Raw genomic sequence first — 23201 nt, forward strand, 5'->3', positions numbered from 1 at the left:
AAAATATTTGTAGTTAGGGCTAAACCATGCAAAACTAACAGTATGGCCCCACAAAACTGGCGGGGTTACTTTGGCATAACTGAGTGTCTATTTCATGCAAATATGTGACTCCTGTTTCAAGTTACTAGTGCTATAAATGTCCACTCACTCGTATGCATGTGTGAGACAGAAAGATGCTCAGGAAATTAATCACATCCTGTGTTAATCTCAGAGAAGAATGTTCATATAAGCAAGTGGTGATGAGGGAAGGTCAAATCTGTGTTTTACACACATACACACACACACACAGACACACACACACGCGCGCAAACATATACTAAACTAAACATAAAATAAAAATAAAAATAAACTTTCAACACCTGCCTGATCTTCTATCTGTGGTGTCTTCCTTATCTCCTAGCACACTTCCTTATTTATCAGTAGAAGCTAAAGTGATAAGCCCACAGCTATTCTCCCAGCACCTATAAACACATACACAGTTTTTTTTATGACAGCCATATGTTGCACTGGCCAAAAGGTGTCACATCCCAGTGGAAAGAGACCAAAGGATACAAATGTCAGAGGAACAGTGGTGTGACGTTTTGCCACTTCAAGTGATCAGATTCTTCAATAAGATTGTTTAAACAATGTGTACTAGAGCATACAAAATCATTCTCAGTGTGTGTTTGTGTGTGTGTGAGATAAGTCTGGGACCTGAACTAATGCCCTCGGTGCTGCACAGACAGGCTCCTGGCCGTGGACACATTAATCACAGCTTATAATTAAATGTCTCCATCTTTTCACTCAGAGACAAGATGGGAGCTGAAAGGGGCCACAGCTGCTATTCGCTCACACTGCTGCCAGGCCAGGTCCAGGTCCTGATCCTGGATCAGCTCACCGCCCAGTCACCGCAAACCGGCAGCGCATCGCCCGAAGGGGAAATATAGAAAACTCATCCAGTATTTATTTTCATTCTCCACATTCTCCTAAAGCCTCAAGTTTGGGCTCTGTTGGCTTTGATGAATTCATAATATCTTAAGTATATTACATTTCATATTCTCATAGGTGGGTATGTTTACCAGTCTTGTATAAAGTAATTGAAAGCAATACTTGAGTAAAAGTACAAGTATCTTACCAGAAAATGACTTTGGTAGAAGTTAAAGTCACCTTTTACAATATTACTTGAGTAGAAGTCTTAAAGTATCTGATATTCACTGTACTTAAGTATCAGAAGTAATTTTCTGACATTAAATGTACTGTACTTAAGTTTTTAGAAGTAAAAGTTAAGAAAAACTTTGATTATGAACTTTATTGTGGCTTCCTTATAGGTAAGCATAATATCCAAGGTTTCCACAGCTTCTTAAACATCAAATTCAAACTCTGACATCAACCAAGAGAAAAACAGAAATAGAATTTTAATTTTTTTTCTGAGGGAGAATCTTTCACTCCACCGTACAAAAACATGTCTTGCAAGTAACGAGTAATGAAGACCTCTATTTAGGAAAAGAAGTGAAGTAAAAGTGAAGGTTTCCAGAAATAGAAACAACAAAGTAAAGTACAGATACGTGAAAATTCTACTTAAGTAACAAAGTATTTGTTAAATTGCAACACTGATGGTTACTCAGTAGTGGTCCTTGTGACTATTAGGGTACCAGTATCATTTTCCTAAAAAGAGTTATGTCGGAGCCTGATTGTGATGATCTTATAATTAAAAACACCTCAGTATCTTTCAAACAAACTGTTCATTCAACATGCCGTCCCACCACATCCAATGGCAAAACTGTATCTAACTGTTGTCAGTGGCTACACTCAAAGGCAAAAAAGCTTGCCTTCACAGCTTCCTCCTGACTGCATCATACTGCCTCCCCAATCTCTCCCCGAGAACTCTGTGTCTTTTGCGTGTCGAATTGTACAAACGGAGATAATGGTGCACCTTTGGAACAGTCTCCCCTCACATGCACTCATGGTGTTGTATTCAGTTATACACGTGAAAAGTGAAGGATGTAGTTGCATAACGAAAGAAAAGGAGAGATTGAGTGAGCACACCTGGCCAATCACTGCACAACCACTGCACGTGACTGTGGGATTGTCTTGTTGTCCGAAAGTTATAAAATGTTTTGGATGCAGCCCCACGCTTCCACCATATGAAATCTAAGTGAAAGTTAGATGATAACATTTTTTTTTTTTAAATCGATATGAAGCATGCTCAGGCCTTTAGGATTTAAAGAAACAATCCCCAAGATTTTGATTATATAATTCATGGCTGTAAATGTTTCAGTAATAGTCGTTTAATGTATTTACACTCTGTAATTGCCTTTTGCACGACACTGTTGACTCTCTTCTTTATTAATACAATGTGATGCTATGAATGCTCTCAGCCCATGGCTTGTTTGGCAGTGCTGTAAACAGATACAAGATACAGTAGCTGCTCTAGGCGTGTCTTCAGCCCCAGGGGTGGATGCATGTGTAATTTAGAAGTGAAATCTGGGATCTGTATTTTTAAACCGCATATGCTGTTGACAATCAAAGTAAATTGCATAAATGCATTCGCTAAATCAACTTAGCATTGCAACTTAATAGTATTTGTGCCTCTTATATATTATTCCTCTTATGGGATCTTACATGCAGGAATATAATCTAAATGTGTAACGAATAGAAAGATGGATAATATATCTGAAAATTGCTCAGTGTCTTTATCATTTTTCCCCAAGACTACTACAGTTCTTTGTCCAAAGCTTTGTTTTTTAAAATGTCCTGTATCAAATCATTAATGAGTGACAGCGCAGACCACTTTCATTGGGACAAAATGTAATACTGTGAGGGATGCTCCACGGGAGAGTGAAGGGGAATCGTGCGCTGAATGATGATGTCCTGTTTAGAGATGAGGGAGCTCACGTCCTAACTGAAGCTGCCTCATAATTAGAAAGTAGGGTCTAAAGCCTCCTTTCCAGGGAAAGAGGAGAGACATATATGTGTAGACTGCTAGTGATTCAGTCATTTTATAAGGACGGAAAATGAGATGGTATGCTTGAAATGATAGCATAATTAAAATTTAAAAAAAAATAATTATTAACACCAGAAGGACCATTACAAACTCATTACTATTAATAGACAACAACAAATCATTGTAGATAATCATCATACAATGGTTACAATGTCACTGGAGGCCGTAATGCTCAACTGTGATTTGTGAAATCAATTTTTTTGTTGTGGACTGTGGCCAACAAGGATGCATGCTGCCCAAATGACCTGCATGCGCAAAAGTACCAGAGACGTTTGTTTGTGAAGACCTTCCTAGACGTAGCCTTAAGACCCTGGACTTTGCATTGACCACTCATTGTCTAAGTACACCCGAACACCACCGTCACAGCTTTTCTTGCTACCTATGCCAGCACTCTCTACAGTCAGACACAAGTGCAGAAACATAATGAATGTCAGGTTGAACTGACAAAAAAGCCACAAAAATGTCACTATAACTGCTGCGTCAGAATTCCACAAGCCTGTTATGTATCAGGTTTGGGGCCACATATAAAGGTGGCTCAAATTAGACTTGAAAATGTCAGATTCAGTGTGACTTTTTTGAATCTGACATTTTCAAGTCTAATTGAAACACTTTTTGAGGTAGAAGAGATTACTTTCTATTACCAGCATTGTGAACACGGACCACTGTTTGAATTCTAAACTTTACTCCCTGAATAAATATTTTCAAGACAAACTATCACATTTGTTAGGATTTTATCTTAGCTGGATATAATTCAGTACATGTACTATCCTGTATGCTAGAGGTAATACAATATTTGTTCAAGTTGATTCAAGTTTATTATTTTATTTATGGTTTTATTATTGGGTATTGGCTGTATGAAACTGATCAAAAAATGCTTTGAAGAGCCCTGGAAGGCCTTGAAGTGAGACTTTATAGAACATAATGAACATTTTTAGTCTCTCATACCCTCATACCATCAGGATCCAGTTCAAGATTCTTGTAATTACATACGGAGCCATCCATGGCCAGGCACCGGCTTACATTAGTGATCTGCTGCACCCTTATGTTGTCAGCAGATCTTTGAGGTCCTCTGATCAGGGCTTACTGGCTATTCCCCGTACAAAGCTGAAAACTAAAGGTGACAGAGCTTTTGAAACAGTGGCTCCGTTTAGCCACATTGTTGACTGTATTCCTATGTGATTTATGCCTTTGTGATTTATTGTGATTTACTGTGTTTAATTGTGATTTATATTGATCTTCGATTTGTTTAATGTATTTATTTATTTGGCCTGTGAAGCACTTTGTGACTCTTTCGGTGATTAGTGCTATATAAATAAACTTTACTTACTGTACTTACTAACATACTAGCATGCTGATAGGACAATTTGGTGTACAGTACTTAATTTCTTACTTATTTTATTGTATCTGTTGTGGTGCTATTACACTATTCTTATAGGAACCGGTGATATGTGATCCCTAACAGTGAGATTATGGTGATATTATTTGATTTAACTCTAATTTTCAACATTATGTTCTTATCGGAGCATGCAGTGAATGTAAAGTGACTTCATTGTAATAAATAGTTGTTTAATGTCTGATGGAATCACTGTCATAGGATTTTGCAGTGTGCGTGCGATAGTGAATAGTGACTTTTTGGACTAAACTGCATTTATAAACTCATGGTGTAACTATATCAGCCCTATTGGAACATCTTACAATCATGGGGTAATATAAATCATGTGTCCACAGTGACCTTTTTGGACTTAATTACATTTTAATATAAACCATAATACCCCCCAGTAACTTTTTGTAAATCTGTGGTACCAAATAATGGCTGTGTAATGACCTCATCTCATGGCCATTATACCCCACTGTGGAAACCACTGCTCTGTCATTGGCCTCCAGTGACTTCTTCTTCTTTTTCTTCTTCTTCTTCTTCAACCCACATGGTGTACGAAAGAAGAGCACGGTGGGGGAAAGCACAAACAATATACACATGCCTCCAGATGCTTTCTGAATTTATCCTTTGATTTGCTGACCACCAGCCTCTTTTAAAAAGACATTGTAATTTAAGAAATGACACAACGAGAGCAGAGATTTTGGACGAGCCAATGTCTTGCGGGATAGGGAAGTAGGGAGCGAAATGAGGGTAATTACAACGTCAAAAAAATCAACAAGTTGGGGAGATTCAAATTTAGTTTTGTATTGTATAATACGTAACGTGCTAAACATTTGCCATTGATGCTCATTTACGAACACGTTCGCTTAAATACACCGCCGTAGACACAGTGAGCTCCCCCTTAGCTTGCGTTTGGTACAGCCCACAGCTCCTTTTTGGTAGCTACAGCGTTAGGAACTAGAGCACAACATGATGGAGCCCGTAGCCAGGCTGTTCCCTTCAGAGTTAACTTTTTAATCCCGGTTTTGTCGCGTTATCGCACACAAGAGAAGGAGGCGGAGGAGGTCGGGCAGAGAAAGGGGGCTAAAAAGTCAGTCATGGTATGAGGTTAGCGTTGAAAGTTGGAGCGTCTACTTGCAACTGAAGCACGTTGATATTTAACTGTGAGGAAAAGAAGTAGAAGACGAGGGAAAAGGGAAAGGGAAGCCCGGAGAAGCGAGAGAAAAGCGGGGTACAAGATGCAGCTGGCCGCGGTGCTGTGGGGCTCCCTGATAACTTTGCTGCTCAGCCAGAGTCCAGGTAAGAAAATGTCCGTTTAAAAACGCTGCAAAGTGGAGTTGAAACTGCATGTGAGTGTGTTTTTGGGAGAGGTGAACGGAGGTATTTGTGCACCGCCGGTGTTTGTTAACTGTATTTTTGTTGTATTCCGTCCCTATGAGCTCTGTGAATTGGTTTGACTCGCACATTCAGACATAGAAACTCCGCAGCCAAGTTTCCCTCATATTAGAGAGCGCAATTTAGGCGGTTAAAATAGAAACTGTAGTGGAAAATATGTCTGAGTTAGAGCGTTAATCTTTTTCTTTTCTTTTTTTTTTTTTTTTTTAGTTTTTTTTATTATTTATTTATTTTTAATCCTGTTTGACAACAACATGCGTGTGTAAGTGAAGCGATGGTCCGATCTCTTAGATTTGCATAGTTTTTTTTTTTTTTTTATAGATTTAACTGGTTAATGTTTTAATTTCAGTTTTGTAGGCTACTCTGGAGTCTGGACCCTTCTTATCCTGCACACTAGCTAAGGGTGCTGTTGGAAGTATTTGGGTATTAGATGTTGTGGCGCGTGGCACTATGATTCTATGGGGTATATGGGGATTTGGAAGATGTTGTAACTGGTTTTTGGTGTTACATGCATGTAGGTTGTATGGACTACCATGTGAGGGGTGTATGCATGTCTGATGTCCTGTCAGAGCTCCACCTTCAGGCAGATTGCTATCAGCCCTTTGCTGATGAGGAAAAAAAACCCAAATCTTAAATCAGTTAAAATGCTGGTTTAAGCATTCTGCAGTCATTCTACTGGTTAGGTTTAAGTTGTGGTTTGTTGTGGATGCCTTGAAGCTGAGAATGAGTCATGAAATGTACAAAAGACAATATGGAGTTTGTGCTCTTGCATGGGTTATAAGCTGCAAAAAAGTACAGAACTGTTTTTTTTTTTTTGTATTTTATCTTTAACTTAAAAATGCACTTTTCAGTTATCTCTGTTACGCAAATGATCCATTGACTTAAAACAAAAGTTTTTATTTATGGGATATGACAGTAATTTTAGTGGATGTTGCCTTTTATTTTTCAATTTAGTTTAAAAAACAAACAAGCATGTTTGTCTCGACTGTGATTGCAGGTGAACTGGGTTGTTTATCTATGATAACCTACATCCTGCCAGCACTTGTAATAGGTCTGAGTTGATTTCCACCACCCCCTTCCTATGTTTTCTCTAACACCTTGTATTTACAACATGTTAGAACAGCCGCTGGAATGCAAAGACCCTACGTAAGCTATTTCTAAAAACACACACACACACACACACACACACACACACACACACACACACACACACACACACACACACACACACACACACACACACACACACACACACACAGTGGGCTAAGCATCATGCACAGACAGTCTCACATGGGTGCTGTGCCCTCTGACATGACATGAAAAGATTTATCCGACAGGCTAGCAACAATTATATCTGTAATTGGCTGGTTAGACCTCAAAAAGAGGTTGCTGTAATTGTGACAACTCCTAAATGTCACCAGTAGACTGTCTCTGAAATGTCAGCTAGATAAGATTCAATATCCAATTGAAAACAAAAGCCCCCCCTGAATGATCCACATCCTATTTATAGTTGGGTCTTTCATCCTTTAAGATATAGTTATCAACGTTTCCCCCCCCCCCCCCTTTATCTGGATTGGGGGGGGGGTGTTAATAATGGACTTGTTCTAAAGCAATTAAGTCTGCCGGGCCTGTATCATGTCTTAAACACATCCTCGCCTGTCGTGCATGAGTGAGTCCACTGTGGCACACAGCTGACACTGGTTTTGTAGGGCCTGTACCTGATAAATGGTGTTTATTCCAATTTTCAATCCAAGATCTTTAAATGTGATCATTATCATGCCAGCAATTCCAGATACATTTTCCGCTTATATTTGTCAGGATGGAAAATCCTCTGAAATCGCATTTAAACCCTCATGTGACACTGACAGTCAGACTAATGCCATTATTTTTAGGGCTAGTGGCTCTTTAAGACAAGATCTCATCCCACAGCTATCCAGTGGTTGGAAAACTCCAGAATACACGAAAACCCAACATAGACATGTCTTTGAACAATGAATTGACTACCGGTAAATAAAATGTTCAAAGCAAAAATGTAGTTCCAGTGCGTCAAAAATTGAAACGATTATCATATCGGCCTCAAATATTGGCAACGTGATATATCGCTCTAACCCTGACATGTCAGCTGTTTATTGTCCTGACTCTTGTATTATAAGATATACATAATGGGTTCATGGAAAGATGAATTAAATGGTAAAGGCTATAATTTCTAAGCTGTGTGTGTGTGTGTGTGTGTGTGTGTGTGTGTGTGTGTGTGTGTTGTGTGTGTGTGTGTGTGTGTGTGTGTGTTGTGTGTGTGTGTGTGGCCTTGCAGTAATGGGCTGAGATAGTTTAATGGTGTGTTGGGGAGTGTGTTACAACGATTTAATGATGTCGTCTGGGACAGGATGACCCCTCACCCACTCCTCCGATCCCCACTGAAGGCTCCTCATTTACTAATAAACTATTGATTGGACTCACAGATTGAGTCAGAACCTCTGGTGTTGTTCCACTGAAGACCACATTTGTACTTACAGTTAAGCGTCATTGACCGATAAATCCATAATCCAATGAGGATTGGGGATGGGATGAAATATTCAACTTGAATGATGATCCTCCTGCAGAATTGAACCGGACTAAACTGAGACAGTGCTGCCGTATGAATCTGACAGCTTGGCAACTATCCAAAAAAAAATCCTTCCTTAGGTGGGGTTGGTTGGCTTTTAGCTTCTGCAGCCAAACAAAGAATAACAAAAGAAAAGGAAGATGATGACCGTAAAGGAGGAGAGGTGGGCTGCGATTATTTACGTCATAAACAAATGTCCATTGCAGTTTACTAGAACTTCAGGCTACATCTTCAAAAAGCTTCTTTTGTCCAACTTAAAGTCCAAAACCCCAAAATGTTCAATTTAAAATGCCGTAATCCAGACAAAGGCAGCACCACATCGCATTTAAGATGCTGGAAGTGGTAAATGTTTTTTATGTTTTACTTGCTAAAAGGCCTAAATGAGTTTCCAGCATTGAATTCTCGCAGGCGGGTCACCTCACCAGAAATAATGGTATCGGTTTCGGCACCTAAACTCCGGAATCGTATCCTCACGAGTACAGAAACATTTTAAACAATACAAAACCCTAGAGATGAGGTGTGCCAGGAACTGTCCCATCTCCTCCTCGCCACCTCTGCAAAACCATTTCATGATTATTGAAGATGTTGTTGATAAACTTTCTTTTGATCGTCTTAATTGACTAATTAGTTCAGCACTAGTGGTAATTGGAAGGAGAACAGAAGAAGTAAAAAGTAGAAAAAAAATCACAGGAGTAAGACCGGTGTATAGTAGGAGTTAGAGGAACGGAGAGAGGTGAGGAGAAAGCGGGTTGAGGAGGGGAGGTAGGGAGTTTGGCCTTGTGTTGGCTTTAGGTTGCTGCTGGCCTTTGTGTCCTTCCCTGACACCTGTATCCCCTCATCAGATTGATTAGTCCCCTGGCATTGCCCTACTCATCCTGGACTCACACACACACACACACACACACACACACACACACACACACACACAACAACCACACACACACTTTCACACACACACACACACACACACACACACACACACACACACACACATTTAACTAGTGACCTTTTCACAGAACCTGCAGGCGTGGTTTTGCGTACCCAGCGAGCATTAGAATGATGATTTATGACATTGTCTTGCAAAATAGCTCCAACACCACATTTGATTAAGTGTCCTCAGAGTGATTGTGTTGGTATTAATGGTGTTGCAATGTTGATCTTACAGAATAACTCAGCCTACAGACAGATTAATTGCTTGCCACAAAGTTGTTTTTGGTACAGATTCCACTCTGCAGGCGATGATACTTTTTCTCCGACAGAGAACGGTTGTTTTTGAGGATGTGGCTCAAGGTCTACGAAACGGGACTCCTTTGTCTAGGTACACTTGGCAGGGTTTGATTGTTTTGGCATATATGCACATTCACCTTCCACTCTGTTGACTTTCTTGTCGAGGCTGAAGCTATTCAGGGGCTTCAGGGGGAGGACAAGGGGTGTGTGTGTGTGTGTGTGTGTGTGTGTGTGTGTGTGTGTGTGTGTGTGTGTGTGTGTGTTGTTGTGTGTGTGTTGTGTGTGTGTGTGTGTGTGTGTGTGTGTGTGTGTGTGTGTGTGTGTGTGTGTGTGTGTGTGTGTGTGTGTGTGTGTGTGTGTGTGTGTGTGTGTGTGTGTGTGTGTGTCCTCCTCTGGTCTAGCTGGTTGAGTTGGTGTCAGGCAGGCTTTTGCTTTCACCAAGGGAAGGCAGACTGGCCCACCTGATACCCCCACTGTGCTTTGTTGTGTCTCTGCTGAGGGGATGGAATTGCACCTCCAAGGTAGCATTGGAGGTAACCTATGATTACTTGATTTGAAAATCCCCCCCTTCCAACATTCCCATGTGGATGAATGTGAGGAACCCCCCCCCCCCAATCCCTCTACTCATGTTCCTTCACCTTCCTATAAATCACCTGGCTCTCTCCCTGCGAGGCCGGCCTCCTCTGCGAGAGACCCCCCAGGGGTACTCTCGTCTTTGGGGTCGTCTTTCATTTCAGAACATGATGCCACGGCCCCGGGGCCTATTTCAATTATGTTCACAGCGCTAATATATGTCACAGATGTCCGCTTTTGAGATCACACAAGCAAGAAAACAAACAGACAACCGCTGGCAGCCATCAGTGCGGAGAGCAACGGTTGGCGCTGTAACAACAGAAATGGTCCACTGGTGGAAAGCCATGTCACGGTTTTAATTCTGTTATACTGTTTTTGCTGCCGCTTTCAGTCACTACGAGGATGATGAAAGATTGCCGCCGATGCGCGTTTGTTTATTTCAATGGCCTGATGTTTGAAGGAATTTATAGTGCAGACCAAAAACAGCCAAAAGAATTAAGATACATTGTAACCTCTGGCACAGGGACAACAAATGAAAATGAGCATTCCAAACTAACTCTGGCCCGTTTTTCTGTCGATCACTCGCAAAAAAAAAAGCATTTAGTCTGTCGGCAGCTGTGGCTCAGGTTGTAGAGCGGTTCGCAATTAATGGTAGGCTTGGTGTTTTGATCCCTACCTCGTCCTGTCCACGTGGCAAAGGGACCTTGAGCAAGACACTAAACCTCAAATTGCTCCCAATGGTGAAGGTATTGGCCATCAGTGAGTGAGTGTGAATGGGTGAATGTGAGACAATGTGCTACATAAATGCAGTTCATTCTTGTCTGGAGCTGGTAACACCAGCAACCTAAGTTTCCTTAAAACATGTATTACAAAATGTTTGGTTTTAGTTTAATGGACATTTCTTGTTTGAGCGGTTAGATTTAGGGCTGGGCGATATGGAGAAAATCAAATATCACGATATTTTTGACCAAATACCTCGATACCGCAACGATATTGTAGTGTTGACTATTGGTGCTTTCACAAAATATTTACACAATGAGATTTTTGATGAATAATCATCAGTAATGTGGATATAATGACTAAGTGGGCAAAGGCAAATAATAGAACAGTTACAACAGTATGCTAAGTTCATAAAATGACATCACTTTACTGTAATGCAGCCTTTAAAAGCAGTAAAAGACAACACTTATGCCATATTACGATATCCAAAATCTAAGACGATATCTAGTCTCATATCACGATATCGATATAATAACAATATATTGCCCAGCTCTAGTTAGATTTTAAATAAACAGACAAAAAAACTTGCCATTACATTTTGATAATGTTTCTCTCTATAAACGGTGACCTCAGGTAACACATGCCCACTGTCTTTATAAAAAAAAAACGTGTTACGTGAAATTCAGGCCACGTCACCGTAGAGGTTTGGTATCAAAAGGCTTTTTTTTTTTTTAGGTTTTTTAGGCCATGTCGTATGAATCGGTGTTCCTTGGGGGTTGCAGATTATTGGAGACTGTAATAAACTCTGGTTCTGTGTCTCAGCGGGGGTCTGCTGTAAAGGACAGAAAGATAAGCAGAGCTGGAGACTCGCTGTCTGAGCACAACCAGGGGAGGGGGGGGGCAGGGACACAAAGACATTTTGAAGGACACACACTTGTACAGATCCATAGTAACTTGATTCTTCAGGGGCTTCACTTCAAAGCATCTGCAGGGACGCTGACAATTCTAGCAAATTTGGTTGAAGACATCCGCGAGAAATGATTGTTGCTTTGACAGATTTTTGTGATGAAGGACCTCTTTTGGTCTCCAAATGTGGTTTCAGCCATGCGTTAAAAATAAGCCACTTATTCTTGTGTATCCAAGAAGACACCACGGGATCCTCTATACAGACAAAAAGAAGACATTTGTTTGATGCTAGTGTCTGCACGGGTTCAGTTTGAGTGTCAACAGGGAATTTGTGCAGGGCCATATTTTCAGCGTGTCTAATGGCTTAAACTGCTCAGTGGGCCACACACACAAACAAGTGGTTTGGGGATGACTTTTGTCTGTGGGCAGTAGAAACATCCAAACAATTTGTCAGTGCAGGACAGTTGTCCCCTTGTCATCTTTTGGGCAGGGGGTATCCAATTCATCTTGGAAATGAATGGGCAGTTGAAAGTTGTATTTCTCAATAGGCAGCAATTAATCATTAATACCCTGGATTGAATATCCTCTGTTGGATGATCATTTCTTAACAACTGCTGCAATTCCTTTATCAAAATTTCTCCATGATTATTTTTTTTCTTTTTCTTTTTTTATTTGATCAAGATTGTGAGTCGATGCAAAAAAGGAAAGCTTTTTTTTAATTTTTTTTATTGCAAATATGGTGATATTCTACTGTTTTTTTTCTTATTGTCAACAAATGAAATGAAATGATCAAAACCAACACTGAATTGTTTTGCCAAAGCCTGATCTAACTTATCCCTACGTTCCATTAATTGTTTTTATTCCCAAACACACAAAGTCCTCAATCAAGGAGCCACACTGTTGCACTGGGTGACATGTTCCTTCATTATCCTGACTTAATCCCATACAAACTGTCGTCACCACTAGAGCACTGAACGTGTGTTAACCTGCAGCTGAATATTGTCCCCACCGAGTGCTTAATGTTTCCCTGTTTGAGTAGTGTGTGTTAGTGTTATGCAGCCTCATGGAATGGAGGAGGAGATGAAGCTTCTTCTGTTAATTGATGTCAGAGCTGTGACTCCGTTTTTTGTTTCTCTCCACAATATTCACACCCGAACGCACACTTGCTTTAAAAAAAAATGCATCCAACCACCCACAGAAACCTATCGAACCACTGTCGAGGATTTTCAGATGCCGGGGATGGATTCTCAACAGACTGAGATGGTGCAGTATAAGATCTTGGATCATGGAAATTTCTTGGACAAAGATCTTAGTTATCTCTTGCAGAGAAAGTCAGGGCACTGTCCTGCAGCAGAATGAATTAACTTCTTCTCTGTTGATCCATAGGTTCCAAACAATTGTCGCTTCACCAGAAAATTGCAAATTGTGCTTCTTTCTGTGGAGTTTTTGTGTTACAAGGAGGCGGTATTATGGCAAGCCAGTAGCATATTTTGCGACATTTAAGTTTTTGCCTTGGCTCTGGGTCACCGTTGCAATCCATAGTAAGTGCTGTGCTTCCAAGCTGACTACATGTTTTGGAGTAAGCTGCAAACATTTCCAAGCCACCTTTCAAGTCACAGGAGGTGGGTATTTGATTGTTAGAGTTACATGGCCATTTCTGTCCTTTTGCTACATGTTTTCCAGGCTTTGTAGTTTTTTTTCCCCCCTTTGTTCTCACATGAGGTGGTTTTCCTGGACATATATGTGCACCTCTCGTGCTCAGCACCTTAAACTCTTCCAGGTTGCCTGTGGTCACCATCTTTATCTGTCCTGCCCACCCTCTCTGTTCACCAGTGGTGGTCCTGCAGATGGGGGCTTGCAGCTGTCTCATTGCTCACCTCCAAAAGGTGCCCGAATGATGGCCCCCCTCATCTCCCTCAACATGCCTGTATGCACAAACCGCCTGTTCAGCCATATGTTCAGGAACACACACAAACACCCCCAGCTTCCATCTGAAGCTTTAGATAAGATTAGAGTGTGATATGAGTTGACTGAGACCCCCCAAAAGACTTAACTCAACGCACTTACTCCCCAAACACACACCCGGGTTAAATCCTGTATCGCGCCAACACATCCTGTCTGTGCATTTACACTCTTGGCAACCTAATGGGCCGAATGTGGAGCTTAAAGGCTTGATGTCTCGTTGTATATAATATGTGAAATCTGTAGTCTTCCTGTAGTTACCAAATGTCATGTTAAGCTGCTGTCCATGTACCATCTGATGTTGGTGTGTAGCTCAACCCTTGTAGAAAAACAGCTGAGCGTACTTGGGGGACTTTCCGATCACGCTGCGTACAGTATGAGCACGTGGTGTATCAGTGTCGCCTTTCCCTCCCTGCGACTCTACAACTGCAGGGAAACACCTGCTATGTATCTGATGTCGATCTAGCTGTTGAAACCAGTAGGAGGCACGCTGCAGCACCTATGGTATTAAAAACGCTTCCAAAGAAATATCCGACACACTCACAGAAACCTGATTCAACGTGACACCGACTTGCAAAGGCTACAGTGCCTATGTTGAATGTTTGGCAAATATAAAATTGAAAATGGTAAAAAAAAAAAAAATGCTCCTCACAGTTTCCCAAAGCCCAGGGTCACGTCTTAAAATGTCTTGTATGTCCCATCAACAGTCCAAACACAAAGGTACTCCATTTACAACATAAAATGGAGAAAACTGCAAATACAGTACATTCAAATTGGAACCGGATAATATTTGGAATGGTCAATTGATAAAAATTGTTGACTCATGTGCTGTTGATGGACTAATTGTTGTTATCATTTGTAATACCATCCTAATTATTGTGCTTTTATGATATACTATTAATTTGCCAAATTTTAAACCAGCATAAAACACAATCAAGATCCTCTGCATAAAACTAAAGCATGTGTAACATAAGCTATTTCATCCGTAGTTCCAAGTTCATGATAACAACAGAGATGGCTGTGCCCTGGGAGTCTGGTACATTTTATACTTAAAATGGAAATTAGGACATACCATACCATGGGTAGCTAACTGCTAGCTAGAAGAAAACTGAGGTGTAGATTCCCCCCACTCTTACTCTCACAGTAATTATCTCAGAGTGTAGCTCATGTGTACACACACACACACACACACACACACACACACACACACACACACACACACACACACACACACACACACACACACACACACACACACACACACACACACACACACACAGCTAAGACTTCCTCAGGGCTTGTTTAATCTCAGTGCCTTTGCCCTTCTAGAGTGACATCGCTCACTTTTGTCCCCTCGATACTGACAAACAGTGATGTCACCTGAAAGTGTGAGAGCTGAAATCTGACTCTTGAGAGACACACACACACACACACACACACACACACACACACACACACACACACACACACACACACACACACAATGCTTAACTAGAGAGGGTGCCCTCACAGCTAGGTGTTGTTGCAGGCGAAGCACTGTACCTGTGTAATTCATACTTCATGGAGGGAAAAATGGTTGTCCCACATCTTCCTTCTCCGCCATATGTCTTCATGCTTATGCTTCTTCTTTACATCCCTCTCCCCCCCCACACACTCTTTCTTCTTCACCATTTTCTTTCAGTGGACCCTTACAGGCTTTAACTCAGCCAGGCCTGTGATGAAGGAAATGGAGGTGGTAGTTGTGAAGATGGTGAGGGTCTTTATTATACGAACAGTGAAGGGCTTTGGAGGCCCCCTTTGAGACATAGAGCTGGAATGGGGACGCGGCTGAAAGCGCTGGACTCCCTAATGAACTCGAGTGGCCCATAGAAGCGAGGCCTTTTCACAGAAGCCAAGGAGGACAAAGTGTCAAAACAAGCCCAGCCCCTCTTCGTTCACAGGGGCTAAACGCCGCCTTTTGACTCTGTGGAGTGTGGGCATCTGAAGGGGAGGCCATGAGGAGAAAGGAGGGGGAGGCAGAATGTACTTGTTAAAACAATGGCCTCTTAAATCAAGCACCCCTCCTTGCCTCTCTTCTTCTCCTTAGCTCCTCTGCTCCCGCCTCCCTAACCCCCTCCTTGTATCGCCTCGACTTCCAATTAGACCTACTCTTGCACAAGCTGTTGAAAGCCCCATATATTGCAGGGGCCTCAAAGGAAAGGGTTTGGAGTTGCCTCTCTGTAGCAGTGTTGCCTCTATGAAAAGTCTTAGTATTCAGAGGAGAGCCCTGTTTGGGCTCTTAAAAGCACTCAATTTGCCACTGGGGACTTGTGTACCATCATGTCCCCTCCATTCGCCGCTTCTACACTCCCTTCTTCCCTCTTTCTGAGCCACTCCACCCCCTCCATTCCTCGTATCTCCTTCTCCGTCCCACCCTCAGCCAAAACTCTTTCTTCTGTTTGTGACCCCTCCGTTGCGCCGCCATGCTTGGCTGCTCACGGGGCCGGGGCAAGAGCCGTGCATGGCCGGGGCCCAAGTGCTTGCTGCCTCCCTCCCCTTAGATGTTTAGCCATGGATGAAAAGCGGAGACAAATATGTCTGTGGTTCAAAGTCCATCCCGGCAATTACAGTGACTGATTAAAGAGTTGGCCTACACAGGCAGCTATGTATAATACTACAACTCCCACTCAGTGTTTCATAACAGCACCTTCAGAATAGAACTGAGCTCAGCAGTGCCTGATAAGGGCCCATGGCTGGCTGAGTCCACTGTTTACGGTGCAGTGATCGAGAGTTGGTGCCATAAAAGGGGCCATGATTGTTTTATGGCCAGAGTTTTTAATAACTAGAGCAGACAGTGTTGTTAAAATATTCCTGTGCATTAAATAGAACTAAAAGACTAGTGCTGCTGCAATCAATCGGTCACTCACGATTGCTTGCTTTTTTCCCCATTTCATGTTCATGTTGTTAATCAGGTTGGACTCCGATTTTAATTTACTTTGGACTCATCACAAATGATCTTAAATGCAGGACTGTAATTACACCAAGGGGGGATTTCAAATGTTAATGTAAACATAAGCAGTGTTTGCAAGATTGAGACTCTTTTGAACATCTCCTCAAATACATGCTGTAAAGCTGCAACTTTAAACCGTTTAAAACTGATAACCTTTGGGTGCAGATTTTGTGTTGATCCTGATCATGGATTACTAAGAAATAAAACCCCCAAAACTAGGGATGCACCGAAAGGAAAATTCTTGGCCGAAACTGAAAACACCGAAAGAAATTATGCCAATTATTAGTACCATTGCATTGATGGCTATGACTGTGTACTAACTTTACTAAAATCAAGACATTGCAATTGTATAAATTAATATTAAAGTTTAATTAAAAAAATATCTAGCAGAAATATGGCTACAATCTCATAGTCACATACAGTATACAGTAGCCTAAGAACCGAATAGCTTACCTGTTGTTGTTGTTGTTGTTGTTGTTGTTGTTGTTGTTGTTATTATTATTATTATTTGAGGCACTTTCTTGCAGGATTTCACTGAAGATATCAGACAACGAGGGTGCATGCCCCTCATCTGGTGCAGAGAGACAAGTCTTTTTTTTCTGCGCTCTGATCTCATGCGCTGGGCGCTGCTCCGTACGCGCTCCGTCTCCATCTCCACGCGGGTTCTCCGCATCCATCGCGGTCTGGATCATTTCTCGTGCGCCCTGCTTTATTTCTGCATCCAAGTAATGGTCTTTATAACGCAGATCAAGTACAGTCGCGATGAAGTGCAGAGGATCTTATATAGATCTCAGTGAAACGTGTGCTGACAGACTCTAAGAGCGTACTTTTCATTGTTTTCACTCCGTGGTCCGTCTCAACCTCTTTGCTTAGGAGACATTTTGCAGGTGGAACGGATCGGGTACTGACACACATGCAGGTCGCGGTTTCTGTTTGCGTCATCGCAACATTTCGGCCGTATTGTTTCGGTGATAAAAGTATTTCGGCCGAAAACCGAAGATTTTCGGTGGCCGAATATTCGGTGCATCCCTACCAAATACCAAACCTAAACTAATCATCAAGGCTAACATTTAGCAAAACAAAGAACTAATAATGTTCCGGTACTTTCTACTTTTAAATGTATTTGGAAAAGTCCAGTAGTTGGATCTCAGCATACAAGGGCAGTTTTTAAAGTGTTTAAAAAATTATCAAGAAGCAGTAGATTTGCTGGAAGGAAAAATAAAAATGAAAGGAAAGAAAAAGAGGATGAATAATAAGTGGTACAGTGTTACAGTTACTTTGCCTGAGGATTGTATTTGGCCACTCCCAGTGGCCAGAATTAGTCTTTATGCCTTAAGGCAAATCTAGAGATAGATCATAACAACAAGACTCTCCACCACAACCAGGGGAACCATCTCCCTCGACTGAAGTGAACTTAAGCGGGCCGCAACAATACTCTGCTGAGAGTCGGCGCTAATTGGGTCAGCATGATTTTCCACTTTTGTTGCTAGGTGGTTGATCTATGGGGCTTCTATTCTGAGAAGCGCCTACTTAAGTTATTGTATCGGCCATCAAGAGACAAATCCATCTATGTTGGGCAAAGTCCATTCTGTCACATCGTCCTCATTTTCATTTAGCCCACATTTATTTTAGAGATATTGCTCCAAATCATAGAGTAGTCATGGCCCAAAAAATGGGTTCTCTCAAAGGCCTGTCCCACTTCTTTTGTGATTTTTGTGTTTTTAAATGTATAAATTTAACTGGAAGGCCTTGGTCTTGAGTGTATACTTTCTAGCGTTGTCACAGATGGCAGGGACACCACAATGGGGAGAACTAAGGATAGGCCCTCCGGATTGTAGGTCTGACGGTAGCAGGCAGGGGGCTCTATGGTTTTTCTAAAGCTAATCCATACAGTATGTCTGTTTTTTTTTTTTTTGTCTGTGATTAAAGTAGAGAAGACCTAGAGTTGTAGAAAAGGTTTGACCTGTGTAGAAGTAATATGGAACATGTCAAATGCTTCACATCGGCAGCAACCATTTCTGTCTTTGTGACACACAGAAAATCTTAATTTATGCTGTTTCTGCCCTCTTGCTCAGATTGGATAAAGACAGAAATCTTGAGCATCAGGCAGTTGGGGTGTGACACCCAGCTCACGAGACGAGATTCTAACCTATTTTAAAGATTAAAGAAGAGGAAAAATTGTCCTTTTATTCAATCGAAAGTCACAAAATGAAAAGCAGTTTTTATGGTGGAGAGATAAGGGCGTTTTACAGTCTCCACAGCCGAGCTGGTGCGTGCCAATGTGACGTCAAAATGAGGCAGATCTCGCTGGCGCGCCAGGATTTTCAGTGCGCGTCCAAAGGGCGTGCACCACTCTTATTTTTTTTCAGCGGTGCGCGACAAAACGGAAACAGGAAGCATGAACGGGCTCGAGGGTAACCGGATGCCAGGACTCTGAGTGACTGCAAGTCTCTCTTGTAAACTTACTGGGTTAAGATGAGTTCTTTTAAGGCGAATGAAAGGCGTGATTGAATCAAATCGAAGCATTGACGTCAATGCTGCTGCCAGTTCTGCCGTTGTTTACCTTTTTTCTTCTTCTTCTAGTCCGTAGACATAGCAAAGTCGGTAGGCTTTCCTCATTAGCGCCACCTCTGTTCAGGAGAAGACTGCAACTAGTGTCGCAACCACCACACGCAAGTATAAACAGTTACGGCGCTCCCATGACGTCACACTGGCGCTCGACAGGTCGGCTGTGGCCGCGTTTTAGTCTCTTCACTCAGAGAACCAAGGTTACAACATAACCAAGCGTTTACTGGCAGCAGTTGAGACCAGTTGTTTTGTACTTGAATTTGTCATTGTGCAGTAGACAGAGAGAAATAAAGCTTATTTTACTATTGTTTCACAGTGATTACATTCTGAACACAAATAAATTACCATCAAACACTCAACAGATGATTTTTGTGAAGACAGATGCTCTTTTCAGATGCGGTACTCTTTAACGTTCTAACCCTGGATTTTACAGGCCGCTTTTTCATGCTGGCTGCTGCTCTGCACTTGTGTACTGATATCGCGAGGCACTTTTTACCTCGATGAGAAATCTCATCACGGTTTAATCTTGCAAGATCTCGTGGGACGAGATCTCACCTCTATCTATCGTCACACCTCTATCAGGCAGCCCACATGCTCTCGCGTAGCTTTGCATTGGTGGCGGATGCTAATTGCATTCATTGCTCCTAGGTTATGAGAGGATTGGGGATAGAGCGTGCAAGGATGTTTTTGTCCAGACCTGGACGACTGGTGCTCCTTACAGATCCTGTACAGGAGTTAGCCTGGAAGGGAGAGGAACTCTTGGGCACAGTTAAATCAGAGCCAGGCCTGGACCTAGCCCTGGAAGTTGGAATGTATGCTGGGGTTGGACTAGGCTATTGAAAAACTCTGGTCAGTGTCCAAACTGGCCTGTTCATTTTCACTATCCTTGGAAGTTTGATGGCTTCAGTTTACAGCACAATTTCTATAAGAGCCAAATGGTTTGCACCAGTAGAAATGAACAGCTCACTTTCCAGCTACAGACCCATTCGGAAAGTGTTTTAAAATGTTGCCGATGATCCAAATTAATATGCAGAAACCACATAAAGGACTATATTAATGAATATACAATTTGATTTATAAATCAAACTAGGAAAAATACTTCTGTAAGGTTCAACCTAAAGTTCTAAGGACAATAAAATGACTGGTACTATACATAGGCAGCAGTAGAAATAGGTAGAAATACCTCCTGACAATGTCAGTCTGTGTCCTCTCTGACTACCTCTCCTGCTGCAGGCTACTTTAGATCTTCGATTGATTGCTGTAACCTTGGCAGCCAGAAGGGAGCCAGGGACACACTTTAGAGCAGCATTCATAAAACACAGTCACTTCTGAAATTGCTCATTTAATAGGGATGCTGTACGGACTCTTGCTCTCTTAAGAGAGAAGTGCATTAGGCTCTGAAAGCGTATTTCAAGGCGTTTTTACTCATCCTCTTGCCTTCACACTAAGTGGTGAAGCATTCATTTTATGTCCACGTTTAGGCTAGCGCTTAGGGTCATGGTTAGGCTCAGAAGTGGCTGGCTTTTTTTTTTTTTTTTTTTAACCAGCTCAGTAAATGTGTTGTTTGAGCGAACTGGTCTGCTTGCTATAAATGTGGTGGGAGCTCAGGTGTCCGGAGCTGTACTGTTCTTCACCAACGCTGTGCAAGAGTCTTAAGCTGTGTCCGAAATCACTCACTACTCGCTATATAGTCCACTAGTGAGTTTGCCATTTTGTGGTGCTGTCTGAATATAAAGTTATAATTCTTATACACTATAGTGGACAAAGTATCCCATAATGCATCTTGAGAAGTAGTGGACAACAATGGTCACTAACCATGTACTATATACCATCATGCATTGAAGGAAAAATAACAGACGGAGAAAGGAGAGCAGCGCGACTGCAACCTGCCGTACAAATGTAAGTAATTTCTGTTTAACTTGCAATAGTATGTTGAAGTTAGTTTTGCAAGTTTCATAGCCAAGTAATAAATTGTGAATTCAATGCGTTACGCCATTACTGCGCAAGTCATGGCTAGCTTACCAGCTTGCTAATGTTCGCTAGCCCTCTTTTGTACAGTTTAAACTAGATGATGATGATAATAATAATAATAATAATAATAAAATAATAATAATAATAATTTCATAAGTTGCTAAATTACATTGGTAGTGTCACACAAGCAACAGAGAGAGATCAATTGTAAATGTATTTTACTCTTCAGTAGGGCTGGGTATCGATGCAAAATATTCAATACCAATACCGTGACTTCGATACTGGTTCCTAAACAATACTTTTTTAGATACCAATTTTATAAAATCAATTTTAACAAAAATAAATTACAACATTGCGGCACAAATCTTTTTGTTTAATTTTTTTTAGCTCCTACTACGTGAGCCCATCTCTGTGCGTAATGTAGAGTTTTTCCTGCCAGCCTCTATGACGTGTAACATTAGACAGCCAATCACCAGCATCATTAGATCTTGGGAGAAGCATGCTTATTGGCTCACTGACGCTGATGAGATTTTCTACTTGGGTATTGAAATTGGGTATTGAATGACGAGGCATTTTTCGATACTCGATACTTAAGAGCCAATTTGGTCGGTGCCTTAAAAGTATTGAATTCGGTACCCAGCCCTACTCTTCAGGGGCCGACAACAGTGAGCGGAGGAGATGAACGAGACAGCGTACTGTGGTTCTGGAGGCAGAGGTCTGGCAGGAAGTTTTTGCATTTCAGTGCACAATACAATACTGTAAATAAAGATATAAAAACTGATAAGGCTGTCCTGTAAATAATGATGTGACTAATGGCTACGTGACAGTATAATCACACTGTAATAGTACCGTACTTAATGTGAAAAGAAAATTGCGCCTCAGTTTCCCCAGTAGGGGGTGTAGTCTGGCACTAAATGCAAGTTGATTTCCACACTGATAATTCAGAAACGATATGTATATATCTACTGTATTTTAACCAACAAATGTAGATGGCTTGCATCAGGTAAAGTTTTTCATTGACAAGTTGACCACGTCTTGGAAGTTTAGCAAGAGCAGTACGTCTGTTAGTTATTCTGTTTCTTCGCCTAATCAAAAATATTTAAATGATCGTGAGAATAAAGAGAGAACAATTGATATTGTATAGGGTGGTATTTCCTCAGAGCGCTAAAAGCTGTTTATAAAGAGTATTATTAAGAAGTATTCCGAGGAAAGTTTGTCTATCCGGAAAACGACAAAAATAATGTTTAATATGACAACATGACCACAGCGTACTTATGTACTTGCCCAATGTACTTTCTATTTATTCATTTGGAAAAATACATTCAGTGTAATATGTATTGAGTATCACTACAATTCATGTCGGAATTTATTATGGATGGTCCACCGGTCGATGTTGATCTGGCACGTTTTTAATTGTGCGACACAATGATTTAAATAGCGGCGCTGAGAAAATGGCCCGAGCAGTGTCCGAAAGTATTTTTTAATTTTGCCGATGAGATCACTAATATAATCATCTACATAGTAATTACCATATTGTGAGTAGGAAGTAGTGAATATGTGAGGGATTTTGGGCACAGCGTCTGTCTTTGAGCAGGGAAGGAAAGGTCACGGCTTGTGGCTTCAGGATATCAGAGGTGTCTCCTTCCTCTACTTTGTCATTCATGGTAAATCCTTGACAGGTGCCATAGCTTTTTTTTTTTTTTTTTTTTTTTTTTTTATGTGTGTGTGTGTTCCCCTTGTGTGTGTGTGTTTGTGTACAGGTGCCAGGGTGCAGTTCAGGTGCGCTGCGTAGTTGCAGCAGCGGGCTGAAATAAAAAGGTTCAGCTGGCGCCCATAGTGCTCTACTCAGATATGTGCCTCTGGCGGTGTGCCACAAAAACACACACACCAACCAGGAACACTGTTGATTGTAACAAATACTCCCAAA

General features: G+C 41.5%; 1 protein-coding gene across 3 annotated transcripts in view; it reads left to right on the forward strand.

Annotated features, from left to right (window-relative positions):
- Positions 1–5318: 5318 nt before the first annotated feature.
- Positions 5319–23201, forward strand: part of lrp4 (low density lipoprotein receptor-related protein 4) — a 156953-nt gene continuing 139070 nt past the window's right edge. For all 3 annotated transcript variants that reach the window (XM_039795245.1, XM_039795246.1, XM_039795248.1), the window contains exon 1: positions 5319–5660. In XM_039795245.1, coding sequence (XP_039651179.1) covers positions 5600–5660 — 61 coding nt within the window. In that variant the 5' untranslated portion in view covers positions 5319–5599. The remainder of the gene's footprint in view (positions 5661–23201) is intronic.

This window comes from Perca fluviatilis, chromosome 3 (assembly GCF_010015445.1).
Source record: "Perca fluviatilis chromosome 3, GENO_Pfluv_1.0, whole genome shotgun sequence".
In the NCBI taxonomy this organism is placed as follows: Eukaryota; Metazoa; Chordata; class Actinopteri; order Perciformes; family Percidae; genus Perca; species Perca fluviatilis.